The 15,925-nt window shown below is 49.7% G+C and overlaps 2 protein-coding genes across 2 annotated transcripts; one reads left to right on the top strand and one right to left on the bottom strand.

The window, feature by feature from the left end:
* Window positions 1-2,361: 2,361 nt before the first annotated feature.
* LPAR5 (lysophosphatidic acid receptor 5) lies at window positions 2,362-3,474 on the bottom strand. The gene has a single exon (XM_074927563.1). It carries the CDS (start codon window positions 3,472-3,474, stop codon window positions 2,362-2,364), a length of 1,113 nt encoding a protein of 370 aa, XP_074783664.1.
* Window positions 3,475-12,394: 8,920 nt separating this feature from the next.
* Window positions 12,395-15,477, top strand: LOC141970747 (protein Wnt-4-like). The gene is made up of 5 exons (XM_074927573.1): window positions 12,395-12,459; window positions 12,804-13,042; window positions 13,889-14,020; window positions 14,186-14,328; window positions 15,010-15,477. The coding sequence occupies exons 1-5, from the start codon at window positions 12,395-12,397 to the stop codon at window positions 15,475-15,477; spliced, it is 1,047 nt and encodes a 348-aa protein (XP_074783674.1).
* The last annotated feature ends 448 nt before the right edge of the window (window positions 15,478-15,925 follow it).

Genomic DNA, 15,925 nt, shown 5'->3' with positions numbered 1-15,925 from the left:
GGACAGGCTTTCTGGCTTGACCTGAGCCCTGCCTTGTCATGATGGACTTGTCTGGCAGTCACTGGGCTGTGGCTCACCCTGGTTACTGCCTCCAAACCTGATCCTGATGCTGACTTGACTTGTTACTTTGACCTTGGACCTGCCTCGTCACCACAGGCTACTCTGATGATCTGGATTCTCAACTGAACCTGGCTATCACCATCATACCTGTCTTGCTTGCCTTGCTTAGGTGCTTCCCTTGCTGGGGAAGCCCCTTCCTCTGCCTGCGTTTCTACCATGTCTGGTTCTCAGCTGCCATTCCTCTGGGGAGAAGCCAGCCCTCACTGCCCCCAACGACCTGCTGTGAGCAGGGAGTTGGGGTAGAGACCTCCAGAGGTCCCTTCCCACCCAAATCTTTCTGTGAATTTATGACAGTGCTCTAGCCAAGGTAAAGAAAAATTCAACTTCTCTGGGCAGGGAAGAAGGCATAGCAGTGAAGGTGTTGTGTTGATGCTCAGGTGCCTGGCATATTAGATTTGGGGAAGGGAGAAAGGACCAGAGGAACAGAGACAGGGAGAGGGGTCTAGGAGAGAGGAAGGTGGAGGAAGATGTGGAAATGGACAGCAGTGCAGCTTCTCTAATATCACTTCACTACCCTGTAAATCCCAGAACAAAAGGGTAACATCAGACCCTAGCAGAAGATATGCACACAGCTCTGTTTCCTCTCCAGCTGCACTGTGTCACCAATGATTCACAATCACATGGCAGTCCTGAATTTTCAAAATAGAAATACCTACTGCCCTGCAAGCCCTCCTCCACCTCTCTCACTGCATCTCTCAGACACCATTAAACATCCTTCATTTGCAGACATATTTCAAGGCTGGTCTGCTGGTGGTGCAGAGGGTGAGAAAGGGGACAGATCTGACCTACCTAGGGCATATGCCTGTGACAGAGAGATTCTCTGTGGAGAGGCTCATCATCTTCTGCAGGTCTTTCCGAAGGCCTGCTTCTACAGTCACCTGTAGTAAAAGAGGAGGTCTTCAAGGGAGACTGGAAAGATGGATTTAAAACCATGTGTCTCCTAAACTGTAACAGAAAACCACGCTGCATAACAATACATTTATTCCCACAACAGTCATGAGGCAGAGACTTGAAATTAGATTCATTGCTAACTTAGAAGTCTAAGAACCAGGACTTTACCCTGAACTGCATTTCATGTCACTTTCCCTTTAACATTTTCCAGAAAAGCTAAAATATACCATAATGGACCCACTCTGGGGTAGCCTGAGTCCTGCTGGAAGCCACAGAGTGTCTGTTTTACAGTGCAAGTGGAAAAACAACCCCTGGTCACTAGCAGGAGTGAATAACGGGTTTCTAGCACTGCCTGTGTACAGCTGGATCTCTTGCTTCTGGGGAGATTTATAGGGCTTTTGCATACGGTGCGGCCTGAAAAAGCATGTACAAACAGTGTGAGCAGATATATTTCACCGCGGCCTCATTCTGTGACATAATTTCTTTTTAACAGTGAAAATCACTCAGAGCTGAAATCAATCACCCTATGGCTGAACGACAAGAAAGTGCAAAGCCCTAACATCAATGTGAGCTTCAGAAACGACGACACTGACGACACTCTTTTTTCTGGCGCCATTATGAATGTCAGGTGTATTTTTAAGTATGCTGGTGTTTCCCAAGCCATTTTGCTTTAGGTAAATGCATAGCCACTCTGCTGCGCCTGTGTGAGTACAGCTGTACAAGCACATTTGACATACCTCCTAAAAATTGTTTTGCTAAGGTCTGTGACTTACTATACAATTAAAAAGCTGTTTTCTGCAAGAGTACTAAACACTCAGCTATTCTCCTTGACCCCAACAAGGGTTGCTAAACGCTTCAGGTCTTTTAGAAAATGAAGATGGTTATTTAGGTGCCCCAAGCTGGACTTAAGACTCAAACTGAAGCATCTAGTTAAAAAACCAACAAAATTTCCCTCAGTCATCACTACTAAATTCACCCTGTCAGCAGTGAGTACCGTATCTGTGCTCAATTATCCCCAGAACTGCTCCACGCTACAGTGCAGACAGAAGGTGTCCAGGCAGGATGGACTTGCTATGGGAATCTCTGCTGACCAGACCTGGACACACTAGGTTTGTTTCACATCCTTGTTTGCCACTGCTTCCTGTACCAAAAGAGTCAGGAGGGACCATGTCACCAAGATATCTCTGTTTATTCAAAACAACCTTTCATCCTTCAGCACTGTATCATCACGTTCACCCACATACAGTCTGCTGGGCTCTCTCAAACAGTTTGCTAAGTTACCCTGAACTGTTTCCCACAGTCTTGCTGCAATCATTGAATGGGTGGCTCTGCAACTCAGCAATGGTGTGGTTATATTTCCGAGTCCTCAATAGGGCCATTCAAAAATATTGCAGTAGGAAGTGGTCGCACAGATTCATTGGGATGGATAAGGTTTTCAGCTGGGAACTGGTTTACTTTTGAGACAGTGTGGTTTCGGACGGACTTATTCTCCACAACCTGATTCTTAAGCATCCCTGTATCTGAGTCCCAGGTTTGTCCCCGCCGCAGTTTCTTAAAGGTGTTACGGAAACCCTCAGTACTAAAGTAGTAGATCAAGGGATCTAGCGTGCAGTTCATGCTGGCCAACAGCATTGTCAAAATTAACACTTGGCGCACAGAGACCTGTGTTTCTTGCTCAACCTTCATCACCCGGGCCTTTATCAACCCATAAACAGCCAGGGTAGTATTGTAGGGCACAAAGCAGATGATGAAGATGACCAGATTGGCCAAGAGGAGACGGACGGTCTTCTGCTGTCGCAGGGTCTTTGGCTGGCTGTCCTGGCAGAGCTCCTGAAAGATCCGGATTGAGCAGTATGTCACACAGCTGAGAGGCAGGAGAAAACCCAAGATTTCAGCCAGGACAACTAGGGGGAAGAGGTTATTCTGCCACATGTTGTCGCTAAAGCTTTCAAAGCACAGATAAACGGTCTGGTTCTGTACCTCACAGTGGTTTTGCTTGTGGACTATGGCTGTGGGGATGGAGCCCATGAAGATCACAACCCAGACGACCAGGCAAAGGAGCTTGGCCACCTTGGGCCGCCGCAGATGCCGCCAGCGAAGTGGGTGGACAATGGCAACATAGCGATCCAGGTTGATGCACATGAGGAAGAGGCAGCTACCATACATGTTGATCTGGAAGACAGAGCCAGAGACCTGGCACAGGGTGTTACCAAAGGGCCAGTGGTGGTTGGAATAGTAGTAGAGTCGCAAAGGCAGAGGCAGTGTGAAGGTGAGGTCACTCATGGCCAGGTTGAACATGTAGATCATCACCACAGACTTCAGGCGCAGGTAGCGGATGAATATCCATAGGGCCATCACATTTAGCATCAAACCTGTAATGAATACCAGGATGTAGCCAGGCAGGAGGAGGTGGTGGTTGAAGCTGTAATCCTTGCATGTCTGAGATTCATTGGAAGCTGACATGCCCAGCAGGTATCCGTGGAGAGTCTTGCTGAGATGGCTGAGCCTGCTGGTGGGCTAAGGAGGCACAAAGAAAAGCACTGAGAGGTCATTCCCCTCTAGGAAGCGACAGGCAGGTTATTCCCCTCATCTGCAGTCGGGAGGTAGATGGACACACCTCTCTCGTTACTGATGCTGCTTTGGAATGCTGGTCAGTAGTCATCTGGCAGGGATGGTAACATAGTCAGATGCAGTTAGCTTCTGCCTCTAGTTCAGCAATTCTTTCCAGTGGTTATGGTGATGCTGATGTGATGGAGGGTCATTGCCAGTTGTTGAATGCCAGCACAGTTCCTGTTTAAAGTGGAAGACCAAGAAAGGAGAGCTTAAGTTAGAGGGGGAAATCTCTTGAAAGCCTCAAAATCCCACCATGATGGATTGTGCTGCAAGAACTCACAAAACCAAAGATTAAGAAAAGGGGACAGTAGAAAAGTGAGTAATTATATGTCAGAAGAAGCCAGAGCACAGGGAAGGTAATTGTAGTACAGAATCATTTATTGCTCAGCACCAGAAAAAGCATGTTGTTTTGATCACTGCTTGGAACACATGTATACAAGAAAGGGACAGCACAAGAGCACACAGGGAAAGTAGTCAAGGCAACTCCAGAAAAAAGAGTGAGAAAAAGAAGAGAGCAAGCATTTTGAGGGAAAAATGCTGACTGGAAGGAACTTAAAATAAAAACTGCATAGATTGTTTTATATCAGAGAAGTAGGACTTTGTACATCCATTGCAGATAAAAAGAATTACACTACAGTTAGACTTGCTCCACCCTAGCACCTTTTCCTAGGTGAAACAACGCACACACACCTGAGTCCCAGCTAGATGGAGTTCCTTATGTTGCTTACATTCATACAGCTCATTTGGATTGGATGTCCTCAGATCATTTTCTTGCTTACAACACCATAAAGCATGAAACAGCCCATGTCCCACAAACACAGAGCAGCACAGCCAGGTAAGGGAGCACACAGTAAAGCAGGAAGGGCCATGAGATTCATGTGGACACCCATACCTGTGACTCCGAAGTGGTGTGAGGCTGGTAACCACTCTAGATACTAACAGTAGCATTGCCTTGCCAAACATTGATCAACTGGAGTGAGGCCAGTGGAGGACCACCAGAAAGGTCTGGGGGCTGGAGCACTTTCCCCCTGAGGAGATGCTGAGAAAACAGGGCTTGTTCAGCTGGAGAAGAGAAGGCTTCACGGGATATAATAGCAGCCCCCCCATACCTGCAAAGTGGTTACTGGAAGAGGACAGAGTTAGCTGTTCACAGTGAGGCATGGCAGGGGGTATAAATTGAAGCAATACATATTCAGACTGGCTGTAGGAAAAATGTTTTGTGACGACAGTCAGGCATTGCAACAGATTTCCCCAAGAGGTTGTGGAGTTTCCATCCTTGGAGGTTTTCACGACCAGACTCTATGAAGTACAGCGTAGCCTGATCTGATCTGATAGCTGACCCACTTTGAGTAGAAGGTTGGGCTAGATACTTCCTTAATTATTCTGTGATCCTAAAATGAGACATCTGCTCACAAAGCTGTCACAGTGGAGCAGGGGTTGGTAAGTATGACAGAATTCCCCATAGCTGTTTGCAGGGGTTAGATAGGACTCCCTCACAGAGCCCACGTAGAGTGTGATTTACCTTGAAATGAAAGTAGAAATTTCTGTCTAGAGGAAAATTTTACATAAGGTTGATATTACCGTAAGAGGAAGCTACTCAGCAACGTAACAGTCATGACAAGCATGTCAGACCTTCTAGATGGCATTGTGAGTCTAGAGGGAGGATCTATTAAAGGCAGAAGAAGCACATGCTGACTTCATAGGTAGGAAAAGATTCATCTGCAACACTGTGTTAAACAATGACAGTGGAAGTCTAATACGAGAGAGTAGACAGCTATCAATTTGCCCGTCCTTTTGTGTTGCTGGGCAGGTCCACCACCAAGGCAGGTTTCTTAGAGGAACTTCTACTGGTTTGTAAAGCTACATCTGAGTGGCTTGCACCCTTCTTTGACAATGATGGATGAAAACTTTGTGTGAAGGCTTGCATAAAAGTATAAAATAATCCAGCAAGACAAGGCAAATGTGCAAGAATGGTGTTGGTTTCAAGTGAAATTATTAGATGCCTCAAAAAATCTCAAGGAAGATATGCCAGCTTTTGCTAGAGCCAAAACCTTGAAATGACTGCAGACTGAACAGACTGGTGAGACCTTTGTTTTGAGACAAAGTGAGAGTGAGACTGGGACTCTGTGAGAGACCATGACCTGCTCTAATGTGTGTTCCCAGACCAGCTGGGTGTCAGGTGAAGGTGACTGTCTCTACAGACAAGCTATTTTTATCAAGAGGTATTCAGTAAACACATCAAGAGAATATAATATGTAAGCACGGTCCATACTGTGTGACATCAGTGGTCTAGCTACAACTACTATTCTGTCTCAAATTGTGGATGGCCGGGGTGTAATGTAAGAACAGCGCAAACATGTAGTTATCCTCCCTCAAGTTTTCTTCCTGCTTCCAGCATATTGTAGCCCAGGGATTTCCTGAGCCAGAGGTGACCTATTTGTGTTCAGCAGTCCTTGGGGAATTATATTTTACAGTTGTTTTTTGAGTCGATGTAAAATTTGCCATCTACAACATCCAGTGCCGGGAGTGGCAAGAAGTTCCACAGCTTAACTGCATCTCAGATGAAGAACCACTTCCTTGTACTAATTTTTTAATCACCACCTGCTAGATTCAGTTCCTGGTTTTAGTGCTGGAAGACACAGTGGAAAAAACATCCCTATTCACCTTATCATTGATGAATTTATAAATATCTACCATATTCCCCAACAGTAACCTTTTCTTCTGAGGCTAAAGGGTCCTCGTCATCACAGTTGTTCCTCACAGAGGAGTCTTTCTGTCCTTGTTGCCCTTCTCAGTACCTTTCCACTTCTGCTACAGCCTTTGTGAGCTCTTTGGTGGAGTGCTCAAAATATACACAATGTTCATGATGTGGGTGCACTGAGCTGAGTAGGCGCAGATCTCATTTGCAAGGGGTAATGGTCAGTCCAGATTGGTTTTTCTCATTACTTTGCTAGATGAAATTTCAGCTGTTATTTTAAGGCCAGTCACTCACACTTCTCTTAATCTCTGCAGTCCTTCACAGTCAACCCTCATCTTTTCTAACTTGAATAATTTTATGTCTCCAACAGATTTGTAATTTTATTGTTCATCCTTCATGAATAAGTCAAGCAGTAAGCCCCAGCACTGGTGTCCTATAACTCCGCTGGGAAAACCATGATCTACCAATGATCTACCCTCATTCTCTGTCCCATTTTTCAGCTTTTTGGCCAGGTAGGAATCTTTTCTGTAAATTTCTTTAAGCATCTTTGGTGAGAGCCCTTTTGAAAATCCACACGGGCCACTGTTCACCTTCCAAAGAAGGACTGTGAGGCACAGCACCCTTTTATAAAAGCCATGATGACTCTTCCCCAGTAATTAGATGTGACTGCATGCCAATTGATTTTTTTCCTTTATTATAGCTTCTACTAATGTGTTCAGCACAGACATCAAGCTCTAGCTCCCTGGTCTGAAATCCCCCAAGAACCTTTTCTCAAATTGTGTCTGCTGGTGAGCCTTTAAAAGCAGTTTTAAGCAAACATTTCTACATCACAGTTAGTCAGGTCTTCCATCCTTTAGTTGGTTTTGGACCTCTGGGGTAGGACCCATGTGGTTTCAGACACTGCTTAGTGCATCTTGCTGCTACATAACTGTTTCTGCCACTGTTTTGATCAGAGACATTCCTTTGATGACTTTCCTGCTGTGGAAATCTCCCAGGCTTTCCTGCCATGAACACCAGTGCGAGAAATCTGTTTAGTTTTTTACATACCATCACCTTTTCTTTTTTTTCCGAGTGGTCTTTCCTTATATACTGTCCCTTCAGCCTTCAAGTCACCAAACAGAAGAGTTCCAAAATGTCAGCAAAGAACACCAAGAGTGAAAAATAAATTGAGGCCTTTTGAGGTTTGGGGGTTTTTTTTGTGAGTGGGTGGAAACACAGAAGCAAGAATCTACTAATGGTGATGTTACTGAACCTAAGCTGATAGTCTCAAATTTGATGTGAAAGATACTGTAATCAAGATCCCAGAGACTTGTAATGAGATGTGTACATGCACGGTCTTTGGAAAAATGAAGCTGTGGGAATGGAGCATTTCTCTGCAGAGCTCTGAAGGTACGGGTTTGGCTGTCCCTCACTGAAAAGGAAAGCTATGGGTAAAGCAGGCTCATAGCAGGGAGACAGAAGAGCTGAAACTAGTTGTATTATCCTTGTTGGTTAATGGCTGAGAGCTACAGGCCATGTTCCTTGTGGCTGCTTCTAAAAGAACCTCTCAAGTCATCAGCTGTGTGAGGAGGCAGTGGTACCCCAGCTGAATTGTCATCTTCCTCACGATGAGGTGCTGTCTTGAAATCCTGCAGGAACTTTTTGTTTGGTGACTGACCTTATGTGGCCCAGGAGGTGGAGGAGGCATCTTTTTACCTCTCAGTGAAGATCAGTATAAGGCCATCTGCTGAGACCTTGGCCTTTTCTCCAGCAGGAATGGAAAAGAGAAATTCAAACCCTAGTTGCTACCTAGGCAGGTATTTCTTTCTGTTTTCAGGTGGAAAATGAATTTGTTGCTAGTATTCTTGCTCTGGAAGGGGGAACAGGAGGAATGACATAGACCAGACACATGTGTGCATGTGCACGTGTACACACACAGACACACACACGCTATGAGCAACTGCTGCAGCGGAGGAGAAGCTGCAGAAACTAGAGGGAAGTGATAACATTGGTGAGGGAGGAAGAGCTGATGGTATAGGTGTGAGATGCGAGCAACATCAATTGCTGTTGCTGTGTGAGGGGAGAGGAAAACGTGATGCTGGAGGGTGGGCAAACATCCTCAAAAAAGCAGCTGAAAAGAATGCACCATCCTCCACTCCCACACACCTCCTCCTGTGGCCTCCCCACTCAGATGACAGCTGCTCAGGGCCCTGGCTGCTGTGGGGTGCTGGTCTGAGATGAGCCAGAGGTCAGGAAGACTAGAAAATTCTTGCTGAGCATGCCACAGGGAGAGTTTCTGAGAACGGCTTGTCATTTAAACCCTGGAGCGCTCTGGGGATGCAGACAGTGGATGCTGTATTGAGGTACAAAGCAGTGCAGCTGAAAACACAAACTGCACAAGCTCACTTAGTAAATCTGAAACCAAGAGGAAATAACAAAGAATGCACCAAACCTCAAAAAACCCACCCAACTTTGTTTTAGAAATTGAAGGTATATTTTTTTCATAAATGTGAATTCTTTTAACCCGCTGTAGGTGATATTTAAGCCCCAATTTCCACCTTTTTTCCAACGAAAAAAAATAGATTGTTGTGATGATTAGAACCATGAAGATGTTCAAGACTTAGGATGGCTTGTTTTTAATGAGAGATACATGACGTCAAAGCTGAGACCTCCGTATTTAACTCACGTGGTCTGATCACACTGCTACTGCTTACTCCCTAGAGGTGCCACCCCCCCTTCATGTTCTGAGGACCCCATAGAAGAGGATTTCCATTGTGGGCACCTTGGCAAGTAAGCTCTTGCTTACACAAGCAAGCTGCCCATGCTTTTAGTATCACAGGAGCCCAAAGAAAACCTCTGTTTGAATAAATATTGAGATTTGCCTTGCACCTCTGGGTTCACTAGGCAATTGAGGAGGCATCGAGGGGTTCCCGGTGCTCTGTGGTCAGGTCTGGCAGCACATGCACAGCAGGTCACAGGGACCAGTGCCCAGTGAGCCCAGACCATCCATCTCTCCAGCTGTTTCCATCTCTTACCTCTCTGCTGGTGAAGAGCCAAGGGTGCACAAGGTCTTGCTGGCTAGCGATCGCTGTCACTACAGAGGTCTTGATCCAGGCACCAAAACTTCGGGCAGCTTGAATTAAAACAGAACCAGGAAGGCTCTTTGGCTACTTGTTCATCCAAATCATAGCTGTCCTCTACTGCGCCATGGCTTGTTCTGCATCTGTCATGCTGCAGTTTGTCTCCCCTCCTTCCTCACTTCCTGATGCGTTTCTGGCTGGCCACAAAGCATGAACTTTGCTATCCGAAGCTGATAAGCTAAAACACATCCTATGAAAGCAAACGTAATCATGAAAGAAGCAACACCCAGTTGTTCTTGCAACTGAGGAGGTCTGCCCTGGGTCATAGTGCCAAATACTTGCTGGTCTTTGCTTCCATGTTAACTCAGCCACCCCCAGGACTGATGGGGGAAAATGAAAACATCCCTCTCCCCAAAATATTGCCAAACATGAGGTAGAAGTGAAATATGGGAAGTGAGAGCAAAGTTGATTTAATCACTAGCCAGCTCAAAGGCTCAGAGTCCTGTCAGTCCCATGGGCTTGGGCGCAAACTCCTGCCTGGGGGCCCTGCTGTGCACCACTGGCATGTGGCAGGGACCCAAAAAGAACCACGCTCTGAAGAGGTGTCCGTGCTTGCAGCAGGCAAAGGCATGTTTGCCACAAATGTAAGTCCCTGTCGTTCAAGGCTACAGGAGGCACAGTGCTAAGAAAGTGCAAGGGCTGATTTAGCAGGACATCTGCAACCAAGCACACTGCCAACTGTAGCTGGGAAAGGATCTGCCTTTCTGCAGAGCCCATCTGGCATTCTATTCCCTCAAGTTCTATTTCTGCTCTGCCAGTCCCAGCACACCTGGAAGAAGAGACGAGTCCTGGGGACACTCCTAATCCTACTGTCATCCTTCCCCCAGAGCAGCTGCCCTGAGAAGAAGGTGCCATGCCTGTGGGCTCCCTCTTTCTCTGCAGCCCTTGCCTGGCTCCTCTGCCTGATGGCTGCTGCTGCTGGTGTTTGACTTTCTCACTCCCTGCCTGCCTTGTTCTCCTGTCACTGCCTCCTCATTCAGGGATTGACACACAGAGGGATATATGTTCCTGATGCTCATAAATCCTTGGAGAGTACAATAGCACCAAACTGCTGATCTCACCCTGCTCCTTTTTAGTGCCTCTCTTTTAACCAGACCCCCTCTCTCACTTCCTAGTTGCTGGGATCTTTGTTCTCACAGCTTTTTGTGTCTCTTCAGTTCCCATCAAGGGTCTGGTACGGGCAAAGGCTTGCAGATATACTGGGAGGGTGTGTGTGTGCCCTTCTCCCTTTGCAAAAGGCATCTCTGACACCGTCTGTGGGAACTTTCCCCTCCCCAGTGGCCCTCACCCCCTGCACACATGTGCACACACCCGTCTGAGCCTGGCAGTCCTGGCCTTACTGTGTGTGTCAGAAGAGGAGGACATGGTGGCACTTCACCTCGCTGAACAGCATCCCTCACCCAGCCAGGTTCACTCACCTCACCGGCTCTTGGTGCATCAGTCCGTGAATTCTGTCTCCCCCTGCCCAGGTGGGCTCACTCCTCTGCCCCTCGCTGTATCTTGGAGACTCGGCTTGTTGGGAAGAGCAGCACAACCCTTGGTGTTTCCTCACTGCTGTCTGACTCGACAGCAGGTAAGACCAGATTACTGGGGTGTGTGTCAGAAGCTACACCCTGATGCTGCAGATCCCAGCATGCCTGCCACCCCAGAGTGCTGACTCCAGAAAACAGGAGCAAGGACCCAACAGAAGAAGGGACGCAGGGAGCTGGGAAGGCAAGGAGAGAGGTCAAAAGCGTGCTACAGCAGAGGGGCTGCTCAGGTTTAAAAGGATTGACTGATAAACCCCAGTGCTCTTCAGACTTCTTCATGCAGGGAAATGTGGAAGAGCACAGTAAAGGGGTGAAACCACACGTGGGGTCGTGGTGGAAAAAGTATAGCAGGGCCAGGGCAGCTGTGTTTCACTTTCTGAATGATTCAGACAGGAAAAGCAGAAATCTCGGTGCTGTGTCAAGAGTTTCACTCCAGGGTGGTGGGGACATCTGGCACTGCCCAGGCCCACTGGGACAACGGCAGGCTTTTCTCTCAGGACATTTCAGCTCCCCAGTTGCTCAACTCACTTTTTCCTGGACTCCCAGGAGCTCTTAGGAAAGGGCTACCCACTGAGAAGAGGGGCAGCCACCCAATCACACCTGCTTAGGAGAAGGGCAAGGACTGTCTTGCCATGGGGAAGAAAATGAGGGGGGTGAAGGGAGACTTGCCAGGGAAAGAGTTAAGAGAGCCAGGGAGCAGCTGGGCTGTGTCTGTTTACCGTAGCTATGTGGGCTGCAGGGTAGAAAAGAAGAATTTCCAGCCTGGAGGAGGCAGATGAGGGAGGGTCTTCAAGGACATCAGCTGGGGATAAGGGAGGCAGCGGGTCTTCCCCTCTCAGCTCCCATGAGATTCCCTGAATTCCCTGTCATTGCAGGGAAAATCTCCGGCTCTCTAAAGGGCTTGGTGACAAAGCGATGACGAGCTGGTGGGTCTAGCAACAGCTGCTTGGTGCTGCCAGGTTTTTCTTGTGTGGAAATTTCTGTCTGCTGCTGACTGGGTCTTGGACTGCTTCCTGATGATGAAGTGACTTGACTGTGGAGGAAGACAACCAGATCGTCTGCTGACAGGACAGCAGAGACCAGGGGTCTGACACTGATGCTGTCCCCAGCCATGTGAGCTCGCTCTGACGGATGCCCACCTCAGAGCCCTAGTTCAGAACTCTCTCAGTGCTGCCTGACCTGTGGGGAGGGACCAGCACTGGCGTGGGTGCCCTGACAGGGCCAACTCAGCAGGTTTCTGTGGGCTACTGGGTCTCCAATGCTGGCAGACACACCAAGGCAGCTCATGGTCATTGCTTGGGGCAGGGGCTACCCGTGCTTTGCAGTGCTGGGCTGGAGCTGCTGTGAGAGTGACTGTTGGGTGCAGGAGGGGATTCAGGTGGCTGCTACACCCTGACGGAAGGTGGAGGTTTGCTGGGGACAGGATGGAGATGGTGCGGCTGTACGTGGCACTGATCCCTGTGCAGCATGTCCTTGCTGTGACCTGGCTGTAAGTATGGTTCACACTTGTACTGTCTGGATTGGAAAGTCATCTGCAGAGGTGCTGCCTCCCAAGAAAACAGGCAGATCTGTGAGAAAAGGGTGAAAGAAGTAACCTGGTCAACCCAAAGCCAGCACATTAGAAGGGGCATCTCTGGGAGCATGAAGGGAGAGGGATGGTGTAGCTGAAGAGGTGAATACCAGGATGAGGAGCAGGAATATCCAAATTCAGCACAGACAAGAGGCAGCACATCCCCTTCTCTGCCCTGTTTCTGCTCTATAAAGGGCTAGTCCTCCATAGACATGGCCCTGGCTCTGGCCTATCTGTGACTGAATCTCTCCCTTACCCCACAGGTACCTGGCCAAGCAGCCTTCTCTGCGGGCCATTCTCCGGGATCCTCGTGGCTGTGAGGGTCTGACGGGGCTGGTAGAAGAGCAGGTCCATGTTTGCCAGCGGCAGGTGGAAGCCATGGATGCAGTGAAGCGAGGTGCAGAGTTGGCTGTTGAGGAGGGCCAGCACCAGTTTCACTCTCGCCGGTGGAACTGCTCCACACTACAGGGGCTGCAGGTCTTTGGCAAGGTCACCATCCAAGGTCAGCAAGGGGGAGACAGTGAAGACAGAGGTGGCATGGAGTCCCTCCAGTGTGCCCACAGGATCCCCTGGACAGATCAGCCTTTCCTGGGCTAGTATGCAAGTGTCACACTGGACCCATCCCCAGAGTGACCAGTGGCCTTCCTCCACATGCTAACAAAGAGCAAACAGAAATGCACATGCTGTTACAAATATTAATATTCTGGCTAAACTTCTTCCTCATTTGGTCAAGCTTGGCCTTTTAGTCCCATCTGGACCATTCTGGGTACCATCTCTACAGACCCGTAGATCTTCTCCCTCACCCTGCCACCAGCCCAGATGTTTGGAGCAGCAGCTCAAATCAAACCTTTTCCTCTGATGCTAGAGTCCTTTTTCATTGCATACCAGAGAAAAAGGATCTATCTATGCCCCCAAAACAGCACACAACAAATTTTGCATTTGTTTGGGCAGGAGGAGCCAAACAGGGTCTCTCTGGCTTCTAGAGACAAGGCACCAGAGTGCTCCCTGAAAAACCCCTCTGTGTGGTTCACTCAGCCCCTGGCATCCCCCACCGCAGCTCCCCTTTCACTTCCCTTGGGGGCTGCTGACTTCTCTCTCTCAATGGGCTCCCCAGCCCAGGAAATGAGGGTGCCAACAGTGGGGGCAGTGAGGCAGAAGGATCCCACAGAGCTGACTCCCTCACTGGTTCCAGGCCTTGGGAACTGCAGCATCGTGCCACTGATTTCTCCTGAGCAGTCTCTATCTGAATACATCCTTCCTGCATGCAGTCACACCTCTTTCCCCCATGCCATGTGCTATCAGTACCTTCCCCCTCTGCAGACTCATGCCATTTCTCGCCCTGGTGCAGGCACGCGGGAGTCTGCTTTCATCCATGCCATCTCTGCTGCTGGCGTTGCCTTTGCTGTGACTCGTGCCTGCAGCCGTGGGGAGCTGGAGAAGTGTGGCTGTGACCGCAAGATCCGAGGCCTGAGCCCCGAAGGTGAAGGAGGAAGCCAGTGCCAGGAAGGGGGTGGCAGAAGAGAAGATCCATGGGGAAGACTTTCACCAGGGGAGGAGACACCTCCCTTCTCAACGGCCCTCAGCCCTTTGGGAGCTCCTTCCAGGGCTTCTCTTTCTTCATCTCGTGGCCACTTTCTCTCTGCAGGTTTCCAATGGTCAGGCTGCTCTGATAACCTGTCGTACGGGATTGCCTTTTCTCAAGCCTTTGTAGACAACCCTGAGAGGAGCCATGGCGTCTCCTCCAGCCGAGCACTCATGAACCTGCACAACAATGAGGCTGGGAGGAAGGTAAGGGCAGGAACAAGGGCTGGGAAGGAAGCCCAGCTTCAGGGGCTTCTCCCTGGTTAGGCGGGCCTCGGTCCATCTCCCCTACCCCAAGGAGCAGTTCAGGGCAGCCACAGGCTCTCCATGTCCTGTTGCCTTTCCTCCACCCAGCACTGTGCTGCTTGCACTGAGCTGGCTCCTCGCCTGTGTGGAAGGGAGTTCTGGCCTCCCCTACCTGCCTCTGTGCAGTCTCCTTTTCCTCACAGAGCCCAGCTGTGATTTAGCTTTCTTGGTTGGTTCTGCAAAGGAAAATAGTTTCCTCACTCTGCTCTGAAGGTCTTCCCTGCCCCTCCAGCCCCTCCTGAGCAGACACCGTCCTCTGCAGGGGCCATTGTCACATGTGGTCTCTTGAGCGTCCTCTGGCTCTGGGCAGATCTGTTCCCCTTCCCACAGTCTTGTGGGTCAGAGCAGGTCCCAGTCTCTTCCCCTGCCTCAGAGATTTCTCTTACAGACCCAAGACAGCCTGTTTCCCATAGAGTGGATGCCCATAGATTCCCATAGCCTGTTTCCCTTCCCTTCCCTCCCTTGCTCTGATCCTGACCTCCAGCCCTGTGGGAGGTTTTGGGGGGAATGGTGACTGCTGCAGGGCCTGCAGGCATAGGAGGGGTGTCTGGGTCTGGCTGACAGCTGCCTTCTGCTCCCCAGGCTCTCCTGGCCCACATGAAGGTGGAGTGCAAGTGCCATGGCGTGTCAGGCTCCTGCGAGGTGCGCACATGCTGGAAGGTCATGCCTCCCTTTCGCAAGGTGGGCAACATCCTCAAGGAAAAGTTCGAGGGGGCGACGGAGGTTCACCCCAAGCAGGTCGGTTCCCGCAAGCTTCTGGTGCCCAAGAGCTCTCGTGTCAAGCCCTACACGGCTCATGACCTGGTCTATCTTTTGGCCAGCCCAGACTTCTGCGACTGGGACCCCCGGCACGGGGTATTTGGCACCTATGGCCGTCGGTGCAACCGGACGTCCCTGGCCATGGACGGCTGCGAGCTCCTGTGCTGCGGCAGGGGCTTCCACACGGCTCAGGCAGAGGTGGTGGAGTGGTGCAGATGCAAGTTTCGCTGGTGCTGCTCCGTCAAGTGCAAGCAGTGCCGGCATCTCGTGGAGGTGCACAGCTGCCGTTGAGGGGGAGCACAGGGGGTGACTGCAAGGCCACAGGGAGAGGACGGCCCTGAGGGAGGGACACAGGGAAGCAGGGGAAGGTGTGGGGGAGACACAGAGCCCCGCTGGAGAGCAGCCCTGGCTCCGCAGGTGCCATCAGCTCCCCACACAGCACCCTCTTGCCAGCCTCGTTGGGCTTTTTGTGGTTTTAATTATTTTTCTGGATGGAAGTTTGGAGGACACAGGCCCAATAAACCCTTAAACTTAGAAATAAATGAGCTGCAATGGAAAGCAAAGTGCATGCATCGGGTCCTTCCTCACATGCTGCGTTTGGGACCTGGAGGGACCGTGGCTCTGCTTCCTCCCACGGGCTTGGAGGGGACGAGGCCATGCTGGAGTCCTTGTGCTCAATGGCCACACAGGCTGCAGTGAGTGAGAAAAAACAGGGAGCAAAGCAGGGGAGAGTGGGGAC

Source organism: Athene noctua, chromosome 1 (genome assembly GCF_965140245.1).
Source record: "Athene noctua chromosome 1, bAthNoc1.hap1.1, whole genome shotgun sequence".
In the NCBI taxonomy this organism is placed as follows: Eukaryota; Metazoa; Chordata; class Aves; order Strigiformes; family Strigidae; genus Athene; species Athene noctua.
Note: the sequence above shows the minus strand (reverse complement) of the source record. Positions and strands in the feature narration are given on the sequence as shown.

Excerpts from the sequence above, each read along its gene's own strand:
- LOC141970747 (XM_074927573.1), top strand. The coding sequence starts at position 12,395 with ATGGAGATGGTGCGGCTGTACGTGGCACTGATCCCTGTGCAGCATGTC. Across the intron at positions 13,043-13,888 it reads TGGCAAGGTCACCATCCAAG|GCACGCGGGAGTCTGCTTTC; the intron begins GTCAGCAAGGGG and ends GCCCTGGTGCAG. Across the intron at positions 14,329-15,009 it reads ACAATGAGGCTGGGAGGAAG|GCTCTCCTGGCCCACATGAA; the intron begins GTAAGGGCAGGA and ends TCTGCTCCCCAG.
- LPAR5 (XM_074927563.1), bottom strand. The coding sequence starts at position 3,474 with ATGTCAGCTTCCAATGAATCTCAGACATGCAAGGATTACAGCTTCAAC.